The 22,101-nt window shown below is 39.3% G+C and overlaps 1 protein-coding gene across 1 annotated transcript in view; it reads left to right on the top strand.

Moving 5' to 3' along the window:
- Window positions 1-202: 202 nt before the first annotated feature.
- The window catches only part of UTP20 (UTP20 small subunit processome component), a 91,089-nt gene continuing 69,190 nt past the window's right edge, over window positions 203-22,101 (top strand). Inside the window, exons 1-17 of the mRNA XM_043880658.1 lie at window positions 203-397; window positions 1,290-1,370; window positions 3,328-3,394; window positions 3,506-3,638; window positions 4,344-4,532; window positions 5,390-5,471; window positions 6,100-6,237; window positions 6,704-6,859; window positions 7,521-7,667; window positions 7,752-7,886; window positions 9,059-9,136; window positions 10,882-11,060; window positions 15,238-15,393; window positions 15,543-15,631; window positions 17,219-17,324; window positions 20,710-20,860; window positions 21,507-21,569. Coding sequence (XP_043736593.1) covers window positions 353-397; window positions 1,290-1,370; window positions 3,328-3,394; window positions 3,506-3,638; window positions 4,344-4,532; window positions 5,390-5,471; window positions 6,100-6,237; window positions 6,704-6,859; window positions 7,521-7,667; window positions 7,752-7,886; window positions 9,059-9,136; window positions 10,882-11,060; window positions 15,238-15,393; window positions 15,543-15,631; window positions 17,219-17,324; window positions 20,710-20,860; window positions 21,507-21,569 — 1,995 coding nt within the window. The 5' untranslated portion in view covers window positions 203-352. The remainder of the gene's footprint in view (window positions 398-1,289; window positions 1,371-3,327; window positions 3,395-3,505; window positions 3,639-4,343; window positions 4,533-5,389; window positions 5,472-6,099; window positions 6,238-6,703; window positions 6,860-7,520; window positions 7,668-7,751; window positions 7,887-9,058; window positions 9,137-10,881; window positions 11,061-15,237; window positions 15,394-15,542; window positions 15,632-17,218; window positions 17,325-20,709; window positions 20,861-21,506; window positions 21,570-22,101) is intronic.

Below are 22,101 nucleotides of genomic sequence, written 5' to 3'. Positions count from 1 at the left end.
TGTTAATGACGACGGGCGGGTTTTCTTTTATGATAAAAATGCACATTTTTCTTATAAACCTTCGCTCAAGGCAGCTGATAAACTTCCACACCCACCTATTCACTCAGACACTCCGCCGTTCCCAGAAGGCTCTGGGGACTGGCGCGCCTGCTCCGTCCGCCACTTCCGTTCACGTGATCCGCCCAGGCTCCTCCCTGTTTCCAACATGGCGGCTCCCACGGACTCAATCCGCACGTGAGATAGTCTAAATACGTGGGAGTGCAAGTGTGTGAACCAGTTTTCCTTCTCTACAGCCGGTAGCATCCCTTCGACCCTTCCCGAGATCCTCGCGGGCCGCTGCCCCTCTGCAGCCATGAAGCCAAAGCCGGTTTCCCACAAGACCGAGAACACGTACCGGGTGAGCGAGGGAACTTGCCGGTGGGCCTGATTCTGAGCGGGACTCTAGAAGTACCGTGCTCCGGACCGAGCCGGAGTCTCTTGTCCGCAGGCTCTGGCAAACGAGCCTTCCTCTCTCCTGGCGTAGTAAATAATGGGATGGGGAAGGAAGCCCGAACTTCAGATTTCCGCTGTGGTTTGTGGGGTCTGGCCTGCTTGAGAGGTCCCTTCAGACCAGAATTAAATTCAGTATCACAGACTAACCGGTTAGGAATAATTTTTTTGCTCTTTTATCCTTGAAGACCGAATTGGGGAGGCGGGCCGGTGGAGGAGGTAGGTGTTCTACAGTTTCTGGTTGATACACCACTTTCTGTTTGTTTCTTGAGGGTTTCTTTTGTTACTCCACAGCCATAGGTCTGTGTATATTTAAAAATACAATTGGTGAAACGACTTCGCCAGATTCTCTGCTTGCATTAGGATATGAATGAAACCTAGCAGTAGATCAGGCGAGGCCACATTGCTATCTTTTAACAGTCTAGTATGGGAATTTGATTTTAAACATTTTGCAAATAAACTCATGGAAATATTTCACTTTCTTCCTATGGTAGTGCAGTGCATTTGTTTAACCCTCGTTCCGTTTGTTTAAAGTTGTCTTTTGTGATTCATCAGTGATGTCTACTTCTAGTTGTAAAACTCAGTTATACATTTTATGATTGATTGAAAATACAAGTCTGAAATTGAAAGTAAAGCATATCATCATTTCTAATGATAGAACATGAGGCGGTGTATGGAAGCTTTAAACTTTATACTTTCACAAGGAAATTGTCAACATATGATTATATAACACTAAAACATATTCAAGATGTGAAACGTATAAAATGATAATGTATTTTAAATATACTCCTCCCCTTCAGTTTCTTACATTTGCTGAGCGACTGGGGAATGTGAATATCGACATTATTCACCGGATTGATAGAACTGCAAGCTATGACGAGGTAAGAGAATGTTAAATTAGCTGATCTTCAAGTACTCATAGTTGATTTCTCAGTCTGAGATGTGAATTATTTCTTAAGCAATTCTTTTATGAACGTGAAATGATTAGACTTGTGCTGTCTCAAACAGTAGCCACACTTGACAGATTAGATAGAATTAAATAAAAAATTGTGGTGCTCAGTAGCTGTATGTGGCTAGTTGATACCGTGTTGACCAAATGCAGATATGGAACATTTTCCATCGTTGCAAAAGTTCTATTGGATGATATTAGAAAATTGACTGGATTCTCAGGTGACCTCTGACTCCACTCTCTCCCTTCCCTTGTGCATTCTGAGCCCTGCTGCAGATCTGTATTCTTGAAACCACGGTTTTAAAGAGATTTTGAGCAAGTTACTTTACTGGGGCTTAGTTTCCTCCTTTATTTAAAAAAGGGGGGGGAGGGCCTTGACCATATAACTTTTTTCCATTTTTGATCATGCTGTAATTCAGCCATAACTCTATTCAAAAAATCACTGCATCAATTTTCTGCCAACATTTTTATAACATGCCATCAACTTGATTCAACCTCAGTTTTTACAGTTTTTCACTTGACCCTAGTCAGGCTCTGCTCACTGTCACTTTGAATGCCTTGTCTTTAATATGTGAATTCAGTGTTATCAATATATGAATTCAGCTAAGTGATGTTATCCAGGTAGGCATATAATGCTTTGGGAGCTCACAGTGAAGGGAGCCTAACCAAGATTCTTCGGGGGTGAAAAGTGAGGTGTCAAAAAAGGTTAAATAGACAAGGTGTTACGTGAATTGAGTCTTGTTTCTACAGATTTTAGCATGGCAAAGAAAGCAAGAAAGGCTGATTCAGGCTGAGAAAGAAACCTTTATAAAGGAATAGAGGCTAAAGAGAGCATGTCACATTCAAGAACCTGCAAAGCATTTTGGTGTGCTCATAATTGGATGTGAGATGTTTGTGTTGATGGTAACTGTGAATGGGTGAAAGAGGTAGCTGGTGAAAGATAATGCTGAAGAGATATTCAAGGACCATGACAGACTTCATATCCAGCTAAGTTTGAATTTATCCTGAAGCTATGAGAAATCATTCTAGTATTATAAGGCAGGGGAGTGTGTGACATGATCCAAATGTAAGTTTTAGATCTCTTTGGCTTTAATGTGGAGGAAAGAGCATGGCTGGAGTCAGGGCAACCATTTTTGAGGATTTGACAGTCATTGAAGAAAGAACTTTAGTTTCATATAAATATGTGCAAACACTTAAAGAGGTTTTTTTTTTTTTTTCTCTCTCTTAAGAAAAATTGGTTCCTACCATATTCCTCACTATAAAACCTGCTTTTCTCACTTTGAAAGAATACTGTCAACATCCTTCTAATTCAGTAATAGATATAATTTTTTGATAGACACATGGTATATCTTATTATGTATAGACCGTGAGGTATATGTCAACCATTTTCCTATTGTTGGATATTTAGACTTTTTTATATTCCCCCCTACAATAAAGCTGAATGAACATCTTTATACTTATATATTCACAAATTTTATGAGAAAATCTCCAAAAATGGAATCGCTGGGTCAAAGGACATACCTGTTTTTAATTTTAATAGTAATGCCAGATTACTTCTCTGCAAGAGTGTAGCAATTCATATTTCCAAAAGCAGAATGAAAGAACTGTAAGTGAACATTTTTCTTGGCCTAAAATTGTGGAAAAAAAAAAAAATTTTTTTTAATGTGACTATTGCATGTGTTTAAATCTGCTGCCCATATTGTATACTTGATTGCTTCTTAAGGTGTGTTAGTTAATGCCCTTTTCTAAAAAAAAAAAAAAAAACTAAGAGGAGTTTTTCAACTCTTGTCTATCATCATTGTCTTAAAATATTAATATATCTTTGTTCTTATTTACCTTGATTATAGTTTTTCTTTGAGTTGTCTGATGGACTGCTTTAATCTTGGCAGGAAGTTGAAACCTACTTTTTTGAGGGTCTGCTGAAGTGGAGAGAATTGAACCTGACGGAACACTTTGGTATTTTCTGTTTTGTTTCTATTTTATTCATCTGTCATTTGCACTGAAAACGGTCAAAACAGCTAAAGAGTGATGTGATGGAAAAGTAGAACTTTTTTTTTCTTCACCCAGGGAAATTTTACAAAGAAGTTATTGACAAATGCCAGTCATTCAATCAGCTGGTGTATCATCAAAATGAGATAGTTCAGAGTTTGAAGACTCACCTGCAAATCAAGAACAGTTATGCCTATCAACCCCTTTTGGAGTAAGTATACTATAGGCACCTCATGCGAAGAGTTGACTTGTTGGAAAAGACCCTGATGCTGGGTGGGATTGGGGGCAGGAAGAGAAGGGGAAAACAGAGGATGAGATGGCTGGATGGCATCACCGACTCGATGGACATGAGTTTGAGTAAACTCCGAGAGTTGGTGATGGACAGGGAGGCCTGGCGTGCTGCGATTCATGGGGTTGCAAAGGGTCGGACATGACTGAGCGACTGAACTGAACTGAACTGAGCATGTTGACAGAAAGGTGACAACATTTATCTGATTTTTAAGAAAGATTGCTTTATAGCTACATGTGCTTTAGATCTGGTGTTTGTAATGTAGAAGCAAGAATTTACCTTTTTTTGTTGTTGTTAGATTAAAATACTAGTACATTACTGTAAAGCAGAATCTTAGGGATACATACTCTTTTGCTTTCTCTACTTTTATAAGAACCTGATTTTTGACAGTCTTGGAATGATTGACCGTAACTTGTGATAGAATGTATTTTCTTGCTCTAGCCTGATTTCTTTGCTCAACTCTTAAAACATGAAAAATTTTATACTTCTCTTGAGACTTGGTTTAGAAGGTTCAGTTAATCCTTTCATCATAAGCAATTGGTTATCATTTGTGAACTAGATTTGTAGTGTTCGGTTTTTGGTCTTTATGTCTCAGAATCAGTTACCTCCTTTATTTTTTTCATCCAGTTTGGTTGTACAGTTGGCCCGAGATCTGCAGACAGACTTCTATCCCCATTTTCGGGATTTTTTTCTGACCATCACTTCAATCCTGGAGACCCAGGACACGGAGTTGTTAGAATGGGCTTTCACCTCTCTGTCGTATCTGTACAAGTATCTTTGGAGACTGATGGTGAAGGATATGTCCAGGATATACAGGTAACCCTTTCCTCTCATTCAGGTTTTTCTTTTTGTCCTCTTCTTTTTTTTTTCTTTAAAATTTTATTTTGTATATAATTCAGTGCTATTTAGTAAATTTATAAAGTTATGCAACGATCACCACAATCCAGTTTAAGAACGTTTCCATCAAATCCAAAAGATTTCCCATGCCCTTCTGCAGTCATTCCTGCTCCCCGTCTGTATCAGCTTTGAGAGCAAGAGCAATATGCACTTGTCGAACACAAGATTTCCTCTGTGGAAACAGCTGTGTGCTCGAAGCCCCTCGGAAGAGTGAGCCTCTTCTACAATGATAGTTTTTAGCGTTTCAGTTGTGTTAAGGTTTTATCTTTTGGTCAAGGGAAGTTATTTTTGTAGCTTTTGGCTACACTGGATCTTTGTTACTGCACACAGGCTTTCTCCGGTTGTGGCAAACAGGCAATACCCCTGAGTTGCAGTGTGCGGGCTGCTTTTGTGGACACAGGCTCTAGATGCATGGGCTTCAGTAGTTGTGGCACAGGGGCTAAGTTGCTCCGTAGCATGTGGAATCTTCCCAGATCAGGAGTTGAACCCATGTCCCCTGCTTTGGCAGGCAGATTCTTTATCCACTACACCACCAGGGAAGTCCAGGCAGTTTTTATTGGTACTGACAACAACCAATCCTAGAACTTTTAATGTCTGTTACCTTCAGTCTTCCATTTGACATGTGAGTGTCATGGTAATTGAATGAGATTTTAAACTGCTTATTTTATTATACCTTCCTTGAATTCCTTGCATAGTGTTGAGAACATAATTGACATGTACTATTAATACATCTTTATTAAAATGATTAATTAAATGTCTTATTTTCTCCTTTATAGCATGTATAGTACACTTCTGGCTCATAAAAAGCTACATATAAGAAATTTTGCTGCTGAAAGCTTTACTTTTTTGATGAGAAAGGTTAGTTTGATAATTATATGTTTATTGCTCATTAATCCTCAAGAATCTGATGAACAGAAGGCAATATCTTTTGTAATATGGTTATTACGGACTGACATATATGTAAAAATGGAAACCTATTACTGTTTTGAGGTTATCTAATCATAAGGTGGTTTTTGCTTTACTAATGTGAAATAATCTGGTTGTTTCTTTTATTGTTATTTGGTGTATATACGTTCTCTAATTCATGTCAGTCTAGACATGAACAGTGAGATTAACAGGGATTTTTATAATAGTTTCCTGTAAGCAACTGATTGTATAGGGTCATTTGTTTTTGTTTTTATGAGAGTTTTTATGATAAAATTATCGCTATTACATGTCTCTCACACTCATAAAAGGTCGAGTGTTGCCTTATACAGTGTTCCTCGGTACACACCTTCATACACCAGTGACCTCACCGCGCTCGGGTGATGTCACAGGTGTTGCTGTACTCCTGCAGTGGTTTGGAATCATTGCCAGTGTCTCTGCTTTTCAGAATTTTTGTCCTTATTACATTTAAATAGAAATCTGCAGAATAGCAAATAATAATTCTTCTCTTGGATATGTTTATGTTGTAAATGCAGTTTTCCATTTGCATTTTGTGTTTCAGGTTTCTGATAAAAATGCACTTTTCAATTTAATGTTTCTTGATCTTGATGAACATCCAGAAAAGGTAGAAGGCGTTGGACAGTTGCTGTTTGAAATGTGCAAAGGAGTTAGAAATATGTTTCACTCTTGTACAGAGAAGGTAAATAAGCTAGAGGAGTTCCTTGAGTCTTTGTGAAAAGGATTAAAAAGGAAATGGATGATATATACACAGGTGATTCAGAGAGAGGATTACGTAGAATAAATAGAAAACATTTGGGGAGCATTAGGGCTTTAAAAGCAGTGTTTATCTAATATAGGCCCTGGGTTATTAGGTATTTCTCATGTAAAATATCACTGCTCTCTTTTTCATCCTGCATGCTGGAAAGTAACGTAAATTGATCAGTGAGTGAAGGTGATGGGGGGTGGGCAGTTGTATGATAAAATTCCTAATCCTAGTTTTGAAATTCTTTTGGGACACATAGTTAACCACCCAAACTGTCATATCCTTGATTGTCCTGAATCAGATTTTAAGATAGAGTGGAGAATAATCAAGAGTGGAAATAACAGTGTAATACTTGAGACTAAGAGTGTACATATTCATTTTCATGGCTCTTGAATTTCCACAGGCAATAAAGCTAATTTTGCAAAAGCTCGGACCAGTTACAGAAACAGAAGCTCAACTTCCATGGATTTTAGTTGGAGAAACACTGAAAAACATGGTCAAATCCACTGCACTCTATATCTACAAAGAACATTTTGGAATATTCTTTGAATGTTTGCAAGTGAGTTCTGGTTTTTAAGTATTTGTGTGTAACTAGGAGTCCAAGAGTTGACTGCTGCTGTTCTTAGCTTAGCGGATTGCTGCTGGAGATTATATTTTATAGTTGTCATTACCATAATTTTACACACTTAACTAGGATTTTCATTCCCTCTATCCCCTGTGCTAATATTTTTACTTGCTTTCAGCATCTTGAGATGCATGCAGTAGAGCATAGTGGTTAAGAGCACAGGCTTTGGAGCTATACAGATGGCCTCTTTGCAAACTGGCTTTGTCACTTACTGCTTCTTTGACTTGGGAAGGTTATTTCAGTGTCTAGTCCTCAGTCTTTTCATCTGGTAAATAAGAGTAATAGTATTCTCTACCTGTGAGAATGGTGAGGAAATACTTGGAACAGTGTACTCAGAAACGTTCGTGGTTATGTCTATGGCCAGACCACCCTGAACTCACCCAATCTCATCTGATCTCAGAAGCTAAGCAGGGCCAGCCCTGGTTAGTACTTGGATGGGAGTAACATTCGTGGTTATCATTAGTGATTCCCAGTAAAGGTGTCTTTTTCTTTCATAGCAAAAGAACATGAAAATTTGAGTGGCTTCACATAATATTTTCATTATTAACAGATGAGTTTGATAGTTGATAGTTTTTCTCTCTTAAATTCTTTGCAGGAATCACTCCTGGATCTACATACAAAAGTAACCGAAACTAACTGTGGTGAAAGTTCTGAACAGGTTAAAAGGTTGTTAGAAACATACCTGATACTTGTAAAACATGGAAATGGATCAAAGATAACCAAACCTGTTGATGTGTGTAAAGTAAGTTCCCAACTTAATTTGCTTAAAGCATGTTTGTTAGAAGCTGATTGCTAAGTGTGCATCATTTTCCCTTTTGTTTTACAGGTCTTGTCTCAAACATTACAAACAGCCCATCTCTCTACCTCTTGCCGGGAGACGCTCTTGGGTGTAGTTTCTGCTTTGATCCTAGGCGAAAATGTTTCCTTGCCAGAGACCCTCATCAGAGAAACCATAGAAAAAGTAATTTACTTCAGCAAATATTAATCAAGTAGTTAATATTATGTTTAGCATTGAGTAAGCCTTCAGCGGAATACCAGTGAAGCCTGACAAAGGCTCTGCCTTCATGGAATTTGTAATCTTGTTAAGGAGATGTGAATCACATGCTGTATTGGAAATAAAACAAACATGATAAAAGCTAAATCTGCTCAGCAAATATTCACCGAACAAGTATTTACTTAACCAGGTGCAGGCTATGGACTAGATATGGTAGGATGGACACTTTTTTTTTGCCTGTGATTTTTTTATGGTTAGGGAGGTGAGGTCCTGGTAGTATATAGTTCAAATCTGTTGAGTGAGTCTATCGACATTTGTGTCACATTGAAACATAAAGGTTAATTCTGTCTGGGATTGTGGAACAGTAAATGCTTTTCAAAGGACTTATATTTTGGATAGTCCTTAAAGGTTAAATATCAGTCTGCCAGTCAGAGAAGGGATTAAAAACTCTAGGAGAGAGAAGAACAAAGATGTGTTCAAAAATCTATGCCATATGGGCTCATGGGCACAGGAAGTGTGATGCATATCAGCAAGGCTCTGCTTGGCTTTGAAAAGTTAGGTTGGATTTTTTTCCTCTACAAGTAGTGGAGGGTCCTGGAAAAATGATAAACGGAAATAATTGAATGAGATTGGCATTTTAGTGAGTTAAGAAGATGAATTGGAGGGAGGTGGGACTGAAAAGTAAAATCAGTTTGGTTCTTCGTAGGGCAGCAGTATAAAGTTACAAGGAAGGTGTAAAGTGTTGCGCGCCCTTTGATGTTTCTGTGTAGCTGGGAAAGAATGAGCAGGTCTTAGGCAGAGTCCCTGTGTAGATCATTGGGAGAACAGTGCCCTTCGAATCTGTAAGTCCCTGTGGAGAAGGCCGAGCACTTAGAGCGCTGGTGGGAATGTGCCGGCCATTCCTCTACGTGGGTAGTTTCTCTCCTGTGGAGGAGGGCCCAGTGCCTGGGCTCAGACCTGGCATGCAGTGGCAGATTCAGCAAGCCAGTTCTTTCTGCTTCCCATGACTACTTTCACTTATACTGAGCATCCCAGTGCTTCCTATTGCAAGCTAGAGGACCTTGAAGATTTGGGGTGTTTTTATTTTCAGGAATGGGAGAGTACTCTCTTTGTACTTACATTAGTATTCTTTGCCACAGATTTTTGAAAGCAACTTTGAAAGACGCTTAATTTTGGATTTTTCAGAAGTCATGTTTGCTATGAAGCAGTTTGAGCAGGTGAGTGAGATTATTAAGTCTTGGATTTGACTCTGTCATGATGAAATGATCAGTTTTAAAAATCCTGTGATTTTTGTTTTTTTTGAAAGGAACAGAAAAGGATTTGATGTTGTAAGTTTTTTTTTTAAGCAATTATATTCCAGTTCTAGGTCACATGTGAAACTTTATTCCACATGCTAAGCATTTTAAATTATAATAGGCAACCAATTTGGTTTTAATAATCTTTTAGGAAGTTATAGCCTGTAGTGGTGGCCCAGAAGGTAAAGAACTCTGCCTGCAGTGTGGAATGCCTATGTTCAGTCCCTGGGTTGGGAAGATCCCCTGGAGAAGGGAATGGCTACCCACTCCAGTAGCCTGGAGAATCCCATGGACAGAAGAGCCTGGCAGGCTATAGTCCATGGGGTTGCAAAGAGTTGGACACAGCTGAGCGACAAACACTTTCACACTTTTCACTTAGGAAGTTACAAAACCATGTGTCATCAAATCCTGGGTTTATCTTTTCCCCTCACCCGCATCAAACATTTGCCACTCCTTAAAACTGGTGATCCTACTGTGTACTTCATAGAAATCTATCTCTGTATCTGTTCTCTCATTTTCCCCTTTAGTCTTTAATAATATATACTTTTGCTTGTCTCAAAAAAAAAACCACTTCTTTAGACATGTCCTAGCGCGCTCCTTTCCTGCCCAGTGAGGACCCTTTATATCTCTCTGATTTTCTTGGCAGCTGCATCTTTTCCTTCTCCTCTGTTCCTTTTGGTCTTTTTCTTTAAATAACTTATTTTTATCAGAGTATCCTATGCATGTAGTTTGAAAGGTCACACAGGGCTAAAAAACAGTTGCTGATTCCCACCCCCATCTTCCTCACCAGGAACAAGCACACCTAATGATTTTTTTTTTTTAAGCTATTTTTTTTTCTAGTATTTACTTTATATTTTTAAGTCATCTGAATATACTGCTTTTTCTTGACACATTAATTTTAGTCCTCATCTGTAGGCTTCCTCCTGGGTAGGTGGATTCTAGTTCTTTTATACTACTTTTCTCAATAGAGAGTTGACATCACAAAGTTTCGTTGAGGTCATTTTCAGTACTCCTTATAAGCAAGGAGTATTTTATATTTACATTTCCTTTTTTGTGTACTCTTTCATTTTTTCCAGTTGCCTCATTCTTTAAAAACTGGAAATTGCTTTTTTAAAATTGTTCGTCATAGAGCCTTCCAACAGCCTTGTAGGATGCCTTTCACACAGCAAACTAGCAGATCATTTAACAGATCTTTTCTCTTCTGGAGACAGTCTTCCCGGAGCCATTTAACTCTGAACGGGTTGCTTTCTCTGCCCACTGCACAGATGGCATGCTGGGACTTGCCTGTTTCCTGGGTCCCATGTCTTTCTCTTACTACAGCTTGCTTGCTTACGTTGTAGTTTACTTTCTTATTTTGGTGAAACACATCCTCCAGAGGCTCCTGAGAAAAGGTGAACAGTGGTAAAATTCTAGCTTTAGTCCATCTTTAGTCTTGTCTCCTCACTCTACGCCACCAGTTCCCCAGGCACAGCGTTTCAGATTCTTTGATTCTTCCAGTTTCTCAGGCCTTGCTCGATTGTCTTCTTGCCTCCTTTGCTCCTGTGGAGAGGTCTGGTGTCTTTGTTTATGATCTCTTTTTCTTTGTGGAAGTGTTAGAATATTCTCTTCATTAGGTGTTCTGAAATTTACATCTGTTAATAAGTGTGATTTTTCTTTTTTATTTTTAGCTTTTCCTACCCAGCTTTCTCTTGTATATTGAGAATTGCTTCCTGACGAATGATGCTGCAGTCAGAGATGAAGCTCTGGCTATTTTGGCCAAGCTCATTCTTAACAAAGCAGCACCTCCCACCGCTGGCTCCATGGCGATTGAGAAGTACCCTCTGCTTTTCTCCCAGCACACGGTGGGGTAAGTTCTAAAGTCCTAATTTCCTATATTCTTGGTAGGGTTACCCATTTAAAAATAATGCATTCAGAATATTGTAAAAACTGAAGATCTACATGTATTAACTGAAAAAATGTCTGTGATATATTGTTACATGAAAAAAATAAGTTGTAGGAGAGTATGTGTATTACCATCACATTTTGCAAAGTTAGAATCGAAAGTATATATTAGCATAGGAACACATGTGGAGTGGTACAAAAACAGGTTAAATTGTTAACTTCAGTAAGGTGGTAAGTGGAAGAAAGAAGTCACTATTTTCTTAACCTTTTATTTTAAAACGATTGTATATTCATGTGTGGTTATAATAAACAGGACAGAGAGGTTCCATATACCTTTCCTGTACTTTCCCCCCAGTGGCAACATCTTACATAAACTTATTGTAGTATCACAACCAGAAAATTGACATCAGTACAATCCGCCAACCTTATTCAGGTTTACCAGTTTTACATCACTCATCTCTGTGTGTAAATGTATATGGATATATAGTTCTGTGCAGTTTTATCTCATGTCTGTTCACAACCAGCACCAGAGTCAAGGTACAGAGCTGTTCCATCACTGCAAGGATCTCTGGTGCTACTTTCAGTAGCCACAGTTACCCTGCGGCTCTGCGTTCCATCCCTAATTCTTGGCAACTACTAATCTTACACTCTGTTTTTACACTTTTGTCATTTCAAGAATAATATATAAATGAATTATACTGTACAGCGTTGGAGATGGACTTTTCCACACAACATAATTCCCTTGAGACCCATCTAAGTTGCGTGCATCAGTAACCCGTTCTTTTTTATGTTGAACATATTTCTGTGTGTTGTCCTGAGTAGTATTCCAAGGTAATGGATGAAGCAGTCTGTTTAGTCATTCACTTGTTGAAAGATATTTATGCCATTCCTAGTTTTTGGCTATTATGAATAATGCTCTTATTAACATTCACGTACATAGCTTTCCATTTCTCTGAGATAAATGCCTAAAAGCAGACTTGTTGGATTATATGATAAGGGCATGTTCATGTTGATAAGCTGTCAAATAGTTTTGCAGAGTGGTAGTGCCGTTTTACATTCCCACCAGCAGTATAGGTGATATAGGTGATCCCGTTTCTCTGCATCCTCACATTTGATATTTGATATTATCAAATATAATATCAGCATTTGATATTGTCACTGATTTTTTGGTTTTGCCAGTCCAATAGGATGTAGTGATATCTCATGGTGGTTTTAATTTGCATTTCCCAGTGGCTAAGGATGTTGATATGCTTATTTGCCATCTGCATATCATCTTTAGTGAAATATATGTTCATTTCCTTGATCCATTTTCTAACTTGATTGTGATTGTTTCTTTATTGTTGAGTTTCAAGAATGCTTTATATATTCTGATATAAATCCTTTCACCTGCTCTGCAAGTATTTTCTCCCAGTCTGTAGCTTATCTTCCTTCACTTAACAAGATTTTTCACAAATCAGAAGTTTTAAATTTTGACGAGGCCCTTTTTCTTTTTTGGATAATGCTTTTGATGTCGAGTCTAAGAACTTTTTTCCTAGCTCTAGTTCTCAAGTATTTCCTCCTATTTTTCTTAAAGTCTTTTTATGTTTTACATTTAAGTCCATGATCCATTTTAACTTAATTTTTAGATAAGGTGTGAACTTTAGATCAAGTTTCCTTTTTTGCCTTTAAATGTCCACTGCTCTGGCAAGATTTGTTGAAAAGGCTTTTCTTTCTCATTGAAGCACTTTTGCGTCTGTGTCAAAAATCAGCTGGACATTAATGTGTGGAACTTTCTGGCTGTCTCTTCTATTCCATTGATCTATGTGTCTCTTCTCCTCTGATGCCACACTGTCTTATTACTACAGTAAAATGAATCAGGAAATCTTAAATCCTTCCACTGTGTTCTTCGTTTTCAAAATTGCTTCATCTATTCCTGATCCTTTCTTCTTCTATATAAATTTTTGAAGAAACTTGTCTATGTCTACAAAAATATCCTTGCTGGGATTTTGTTTTGAATTGTATTAAATCTAAAGGTCAGTTTGGGGAGATTTGACAACTCCCTCAAGATACACAAAACCGTTACCTTTATTAATGTCAGAAGGATGGTAAGAGGAAGAAAGAAGTGATTATTAGCTTTTAGATTTACACTTTTGCATTGTTTGAATTGTTAAAAGTGCTGTGGATTACTTTCTCAGTTTTATTAAAAATGATACTCTTTGGAAGTTAAAGCAAAGTTTATGTAGTTACTTGAAAGGATTCTGCTTATTATTTTTTCAAATGGAAATTGTCATTCCTAATAAATGGAAGCATATTAATTTAAAGCAAGTGCCACAGGTTCTGTGTTTTCTTTCTGTAAGAAAACTTCCATCACTAAGAAAATTTCTGTCACCCGGTAGAATAACTTGTCTTTGTCTGAATATTCCTGGTCACACTTCATCCACAAATTTATAGTGGAAATTAAAGAAGATAATAGATGTGAAAAAAGTCATCAGAGATAAATGTATTCTGTCATTTGACAGATACTTATCATATCAGGTACTGTCCTAGGCACTGGCATGTAATAATGAAAAAGGGCTCCTCTGGAGGAGATGACACTCTCAGTGGGGGAAGCTCGTGAAGCAGGTAAATAAACAGGATAATTTTAGATAGTGATAAAAGAAAAATAAAACAGAGTGTTGAGAGAGAGTAGATAGAGAACAGCACTAGTCCTGTCTGGAGGGGGACCTTTGGTCCGATTGTAATGGTAGAAGGATCCAGCCTGGCAGAGAAAGGCTGGGTGAAAGGTTTTCCAGACAGAGAGGAGAGTTCCTGCAGAGACTGTAGGATGGGAATAAGCCTGTATGTTTGAGGAACTAAAGGCAAGCCCGGGCAGATAAAGAGCATCGCGAAGGGAAGAGAGTGGAATTAGAGGCAGTGAGAGAAGGAGACGAGGGTCAGATCACCCAGGGCCGCACAGGGTGAGGTGAGAATTGTGGGTTCTATTGGAGGAGCTCATTGGCAGGTGTGATAAAGCAGGGGGATGACATAGCAACTAATGGCTTACCTTTATGAAGCATCTCATTCTTTTTTTATTTGTAAGATTTTTTGCAGATTATTGAGTCATGGTTAGTACAAGAAAGACTATAAACAAGTTCTAAAACAACTTTTAGAAATTACCAATAAAATTAACTTGATTTTTATCTATCGTAGTTTCTAAGCATTCAGTATCCTGATAAATATGAAACAAATCAGAATGCAACTGTTTCATTAACTTTAATGATAAAAAGGTATAGGAGTAAAAACCTGATATTCTACTTCAATTTCATAACAAGTTTACCAGACTGGTCATGGAAGGATAAATTATAATAGCAGATCATTTTATTTATTGTTTCTTTGACTTTTCTTTCTGTTAGATTCTGTCTTTGAAATAAGACTGAGGTAGAGTTCATTGGTAAACAAGAATACTGCCAAAGTAACAGGTACCTAAAACTGAGTGTCAAGTCAGAAAATATCGTTGAGTAAACCCTTACCAGATTAAAGCAGCAGAGGAAGTAACTTCTAATACTGTCTGAGCTACCAGGGAAGCCCCTTAATTGTTTTATGATGTTAAAAAGGGAAGGGGTGGGGGTGGAAGAAGTCAGTTCATACCAGTAAATTACCTTAAACACTTGTCCATCAGTAGTTCAAATTCAGAAATAATACCTAAAACTGGAAAAGACTTGCTTTGCAAATTATGAAGCAAATTAAAATAGAAAAAGAAAGCAGAACCAATGGATTTGAAAAACCTTGTCACTGAAAATCAGTAAATGAGTCACATGTGTTTAGTTATTTGTATTCAACCATCAGCACCAATTCCTTCCTCCCTGCTCGTCTCCACACATGGGAAGGAACCAGTTTTTAAAAATCAATTTAACTGAAGTGTAGTTGTTTCACAGCGTCGTTAGTTTCTGCTGTAGAGCAGAGTGAATCGGCTGTGTGTACGCGTATACTCCCTGTTTTGGACATCCTTCCTGGTTAGTCACTGCAGGGCGCTGAGTAGAGTTCCGTATCCTGTGCAGGAGGTCCTCACTAGTTGTCTATTTTATACATGGTATCAGGGGAGGAACCAATTTTATTTCAAACTTCAGAGGGCAAAAGCAATTACCTCCTTTCTTATTTTAAATATTCATCTTTTCTTCTTTCAGATCCCATATAAGGCAGAAGACGACGAAATCCAAGGGAGGAAAGGAACAGCTCTCAGTGTTGGAGCATCTTTTATCTATAATTCAGTCACCCCCGAATCAAGATACTACTTACCTTTCATGTTCTTGGGCAGCCCTTGTCGTGTTACCTCATGTTAGGTGAGAAAATCAATGGTGTTTAATTGTGAAAAGTATTTTAGCAAACTGGTGAAAATATTTATTACTCATTTTTTTTTTTTGCTATTTCACGAAAAAGTTGTTGAATGCCAGTTTGAGTGTTTCCCTTTTTCTCTCCACTTCTTGGACAGGCCCCTGGAGAAAGAGAAGGTGATACCACTAGTCACCTACTTCATCGAGTCACTCTTCATGACTGTTGACAGAGGGAGCTTTGGAAAAGGTCAGTTACAATCACCATTTGTTCTCTTGTCTGTCTTTCCTGGCACACCCAGAAGAACTGTAAACACATGGGTACCAGAGAACAGTACCACTGTTGTATTCTGGCAGAACCCCGTGAGTGTAAATGGGGAAGAAAGAGGCTGAGATATAATTACGAGGTCACCACCTCGTACTGTGGTCACCAGGTCAGGATGGTCTGAACATCTGCCTGAGTCTGCAGGTAAAGCAGCAGAATGCTACTATTGTCAAAGAAACGAGATACAACTGCGAGTACCAGCTTGTGTCTTCTTCGCATCTTCTGTGCCCAGGCCAGCCCCAGTGTACACTTGTCCTCCAGCGTTTACTTCTTCCAAGCAAGACACTCTCTTGTTCCCCCCCAGCTACCCTCACCCATGTGTCCCTTCCACCTGGAGTCCTTTCTAGGTCTGTCATTGTTCACTGAACTCGTACTTAGCTTTCAAAACAACTCCAGCACAGTATCTCTAGGAAGGCCTTTGACTCATCCAGGCAGCATTAGATTGCCCTATCCCAGACACCATTCCTGTTGTGTACTTGTCCATCTCTCCCCACTCCCTGATAACAGCAGTTTAAAAGTAGGCATTTTGAACAAAATAAGTATTAAAATTTTGCTGCAATTAAGAAATAAATAAAAGTACGTATTTTGTTTTATTCTAGCTCAGTATTTTTTTTTCCTACTCTGTATATATGGTAATCACTCATTTAAATATTAATGTACTGGGTTCTGTGTTAAATACTAAGCAGACATGTTTAGAGAGTTTCCAGTGCTCAGTAGCCACGTGTGGCTAGTGACTGCTATATTGGATTGTGACTGCACATTGGCACAAGTATAGAGCATTTCTACCATTGCAGAAAGTTCTGTTGGATAGCCTTGTTGTAAGGTCTAGAGCAGACGTCAGCAATTTTTTTGTGTAAAGGACCAGACAGTAAAGATTTTAGCTTTTGTGGGCCACATTCAGTCTTCAGTCTTTGTGGCATATTCTGTTTATTTGTTGTTTTAAACAACCCTTTAAAAATGGGAAAAGTATTCTCATTTTGTTGCCCATATAAAACCAGACTACCTGCAAAATCTGACTTGTGGGTCATAGTTTGCCAACCTTTGATCTAGGATTAGATGATTATCTAATTAACATAAATTGAGTGGATTATAGATGGTAGCCATTAGATATGTGATTTCTTATAAATTGGAGTCATAAAATCAACCCAAGTTTCATACAAAGATAATTTCTTAGCTTTTGGAAAGTCTAAGTCTGTTCTCCTCAAAAGTTCTAATTTTGTAACGCCAGTCAGAACCATTGAATTTTCTCATCTCAGTTGAAGGGAGCATACATTTTTACTCTGTATTTCTGAATATATTTTTCTCTTAAGAAAGTTAAAGTATAAGACTTGAAACCTCTTTCAGTTCCTTTCTGTTACATTCTGACATTTGACAGAAAATCCTTTAGAAGGCACAGATTCACTTTAATTTAGGAATTCTTTATAAATACCAAGTGGTAGATAAATGAGAGGTCTGATAGTTATTGTATCAAAGAAATAAATAATGTGGTCTCTCCTGTTTTTCTGCCTTTAGGAAACTTATTTGTTCTTTGTCAAGCTGTAAATACTCTGCTAAGTTTGGAAGAATCTTCTGAACTTCTTCATTTGGTTCCTGTGGAACGTGTGAAGAACTTACTATTGTGAGTAGACATACCTTCCATTCAGCTTAATGATGAATCAAGATATAAAGGCTTCTGTGTTTGTGAAATCTTGGGTCTATTTTTTACCTGAGCTGTATTCACATAGCAAATTTATTATCGATTTAAATACTTCAGTTAAAATAAGAACATTTCAGATACAGTCTTAAGAGACGATTCATCTTTGTAAAAGGTATTGTACTGTGCATGTAAATTTATAGTGTCACAGAGGGTAGTGGGTTAAATGTCAGTCACGACGTTGCACAGTGGTTCCAGCACATACATTTCTGCTTCTTTCACCACCTCTCTCAGCTTTACACATTTAGCAAACTCCCCTGTGGTCCTTCACTGTATACCAAACAATTCAGTTTTTGATCTCTTAAGTTTATTTTGATTTGAGTCGTAACACAGGGCCGTTACTGGGAGCCATTCAGCTTAGCACCCCTTCTAAAGATCAGGCCATTTGAAAATCTTGTAGTTTGCTTCTGTTTCCAAAGTCTAATCCAGTTTATCTCCATGCTTTTAAAAATATATTTGTTCATTTACTTCATTCAATAAATAGTTACTGCTTTTCTCATATACCAGACCCTATTCTAGGCACTGGGAGAAACAGTATATGAAACACAAAATTCCCTGCCTTCATGGAGCTAACACACTAGCAAGAAGATATACTAAACAAAATAAACAACTACATATTTTAAAATATGTAGCCTGTTGGACAGTAGTGAAGTCGGGATAGGGCGAGTCTGGAGGTTGGGAACAATAGGATTTTTAACTAGGGAAGTCCTTACAAAGAAGGGGACATTTGAGCAGAATCACAGAAGCAGTGAGGGAGTAAGCCATGGGGATGTCAGGTGCCTTACTAGAGCCTCAGGGAGCCACTGTCCCTGAGCGGAGCTAGGGGTGGGTGGTAGGAGAGTGGAGGGGGCAGGCGGAGTTTGACCTCTGGCCATCGCAGGGCCTTGGCTTTTACTCGTGAGTAAAAGGGGAAGCCATGGGGGGGTTTTTTTTTGATAGGGAAGTGACTCAGGCTGAAGCAGGATCATTCCAGCTGCTGTATTGAGAAGAGACTGAAGGAGGATAAAGGAGACTAGTTTGGAGACTTACTGCAATAATACAATCGGGGCAAGGCAGCCCTGTCTCTGTTGTTAATTGAATTGCCTTAAATTCCTTTAAGGAGAGAATTCGCTATCATCCTACTTATCATATTACATATGTTGCCCCCTGGTTTTTTAAAAAATCATCAAACTTCTCACACTCTGTTCTTTGGAGGGAAGAATTGAAGCATCTGTGGAGGTTTTGAAACAGAAAGGCACTCATAACAGAGTAGCGTTTGTCTGTCCCCTGCAGAAGGCCCGCTGGCCTCCCAGGCAGGTGCCCGTAGCCTTGGAGGCCTGGAGCCTCTGACAGGAGTGGACCAGTTTGGAGGGTGTTGGCGAAAGCTCTAGTGGTAAAGGTTGTAGGTGGAGGCCTCTGTGCTGGGTGTGGGCTGGTTATTGGTTAAGCCAGAGGCTTCACAGCCAGGACAACCTAGATTTCAACCTTGTCTCTACTACTTACCAGCTCGATAGCCTTGAGTAAGTTAGTTCATCTCCACTTTATTCTCAAAAAGGAATAGCAGTATTTCCTTCCTAGAGATTGAATCAAACCGTGAGTGCAGTGATAACTATGCAAATTGTATTTATTCTGAGTACTTTCTGTATGTTAATTAATGTAATCTTCACAACTCCCTGAACCAGAGGTACTGTTCACATTATAAAAGGGAGAACTAAAGCTCTCAAATAAATTCAGGGGCTTCCCTGGTAGATCAGCGATAAAGAATGGGCCTGCCAATACAGGAGACATGGGTTTGATCCCCTGATTTGGGGATGTCCCAGATGCTGTGGAGCAACTCAGCCCATGAGCCACAGCTACTGAGCCTGTGCTCTGGAGCCTGGGAACTGCAGTTACTGAAGCCCGCATGCCCTAGAGCCCATCCTCCACAGGAGCAGCCACCGTAATGAGAAGCCTGCACGCCACAACTAGGGTAGGCCTCTTTTCCGCAACTAGAGAAAAGCCCATGCAGTAGTGAAGACCCAACACAACCCATAAAGTGTTCTTAAGTAAATCCGGAATCCTCGGTGTGCAGTACCCGCTGCTGCCCCGCTGGGAACCGCTGTCTCTCATCTGATGAAGACAGTAGCTTCCTGCAAGGTTCCTTGCTTCCATACGGGCCCTGCTGTCCATTTTGTACCCATCAACAGCGATTCTTTTCAGTTGAAAGAGCACATGTCACTTTTGCCAACAGCCCTCTGACACTGAATTTCAGCCAGGGGTGCTTCTGGAGACTTTTTGATTGTCACAGCTGGGGGCTGCCAGTGGAGTCTGGTGGGTGGAGGAGCGTCCTGCAGCGCACGGGACGGGCCTACAGCGAAGTCCCTGGTCCCCGTGACCGGGGAGCCACTGCTGAGAAACCCTGCTCGCGTGGCACCCAGCTCCCGCAGGGTGATGCCCACAGTGCTCGTGTGTTCCTTGGGGCTCTGTAGTCTTAGCCCTGGCTTCTGACCTCATCGCCCGTCACGCCTCCTCCCCCAGTCCGTCCAGCTGGGGTGGCTGCCTCAATTCTGCTCACGTAGGCAGGCTCACCTCTCTGGGAATTGGCATTGTTGTTCCCTGTGCCTGGAATGCTTTTCTTCCAGGTGTCCTGCAGCTCCCTTCTTGACTTCTTCAGTTTCTGCCTTCTGTGACCACCTCTCACCCTCCCCCTCTCCCCCACACCAGTCTTCTCAGTCCAGCTTCCTTTCCCCAATTTGTTTTTGTCCACCATCCTCACCACTGTCATTAATTATTTACTTGTGGGCTACGTTCTGCTATTAGAATAAGGGACTTTTTCCGTGGTTTCCTGCTCTATCTAGGAAAAGTCACTGGTACATGGTAGACACTCAGTAGATACTTGGAGGATAGCACACAGTGGTTAAGTGCTTATTCGGGGTTCCTTCGCTGATGCGGATGGGCTGACTACCCTGCCCCAGAGCTGGTGTGCCGGCCCCTGCTCTTCCCTCACTGCTCAGTGCCTGGCACGTGGAAAACAGCCCACAAATGTTACATATCCTCTCATATGTCATTGTCATTTATTGCTGAAAAGACAGCATTGGACTTTAGTCACAATACAGTATTATAATCCTGTCTCTGCCTCCGCTTGGCTGTGTGTCTGTCCTTGAGCGTGTGATTCACTATTGCTGAGCCTCACATTCTTCATGTCTTAAGTGATGCTAAATGTCCACATAGAACTTTTACCTGTTCGGTCTTACATTTCTGTCATCAGTGATAATCTTCTGTGGTTTCTAGTATAGCCTGACTTCTTTGGGGTGTGTGGCACACTTGGGGTCTAATAAATATCTCATTGCAGAACGTTTCCTTTGGAGCCATCTGTGTTGCTGTTGGCTGATCTCTATTATCAGAGATTATCCTTATGTGGCTGCAGGGGGCCACTTTCAGAGGAGGCTTTAATGGAATTATTTCCCAAGTTACAAGCAAACATTTCAACTGGTATATCCAAGGTACTGCATCTTTTGTTTTTATTTGTATTGCCAAGGGTTGTCAGAGCTCCCCAATCAGAAAATGGTGCTTTGAGGTGGTTTCTGTTTAAAGCCATGGTTCCTAAACACTGACCTACAAGCTGATTACAGCAGGATTAATTGGGGAGCTTACTAAAAATACAGATTCTGGGTCCCCACAGCCCCAGGTTCTGATTCATCAGCCATAGGGTGGAAGTAAAATATCTACATGATTTTTCAAAGACTTCTAGGTAATTCTGCTGCTCATTCAGGTGTATAGAAATACCTGAACATGTTATTTGTAAATAAGGATCACTAATTTCAGTGGAATTAGAAGTTCAGTCAGAATCTTTGCACTTATTTATAGAGATGCTTATAGTGTCGTAGTTCAAAGAAACAACATGGTTTTATGGTTTCATTATCTTCTCAGTCTAGTCTGGTCATTAATTGTCCCATGGACCATTTGAGTAAGATGTCGGTTGGTGTTAGAATATGAAATAAGAAATAGAATAAACATGTATTACTCTTGACAAGTGGTAGGTATATTGTTTATAATTCCATGAAACTTAACTCTAGCTGTCATTTACTCTATCAGTTTCTTCTTGCATTTCAACTTTGGAGTTTGAAACATGCGTTTTAATTTCTGTAGATTCGACTTTTGACAATAAGGATCCTAAACCACTTTGAGGTTCGGCTTCCGGAATTAATGGAGGTATTTTAACTGTTCATTTTGGATAACTTAAGAAAATGTAATATGATATATTTTTTCCTAAAATTAATTTTGCAGAAAATTAAAATACTAGGTAAATATCTATCACAAAATTTGAAGGGAAAAAATTGTAATTCTTTTTCCCGCCCCTTCAGTAAGGCCGTCACTGAAAATCCAGTTACTTGGTGACTGTTAGACTTTTTGTACATACGTATATAATTTAGTACATACTTACATAATTTAAACAAATGGTGTCACGCAGGAATTTCCGTACCAGTTCCTCCAGCCCTACCTCATTTCTTTTGAAGTTTGAACACTGCCCCACAGTTTAAAATGTTGTATTTAACCAGTTCTGTCTCGGTGGATGCTGAGGTGGGTTATTGGTAGTTTTAATCATTTCCAGTAATACTGCTGTATGCATTCTCGCACAGATATCTGTACAGTGATGCAAATGACTGCTTCCAGAAGTAGAATTGTACAGTGAAAGTATATATACATTTGCTTTATTTTGACAAATGTTGCCAGTCTAGAGATT

The sequence above is a fragment of the Cervus elaphus genome, chromosome 22 (assembly GCF_910594005.1).
Source record: "Cervus elaphus chromosome 22, mCerEla1.1, whole genome shotgun sequence".
NCBI classification, from domain to species: domain Eukaryota; kingdom Metazoa; phylum Chordata; class Mammalia; order Artiodactyla; family Cervidae; genus Cervus; species Cervus elaphus.
This window is presented reverse-complemented; position numbering and strand designations above follow the sequence as displayed.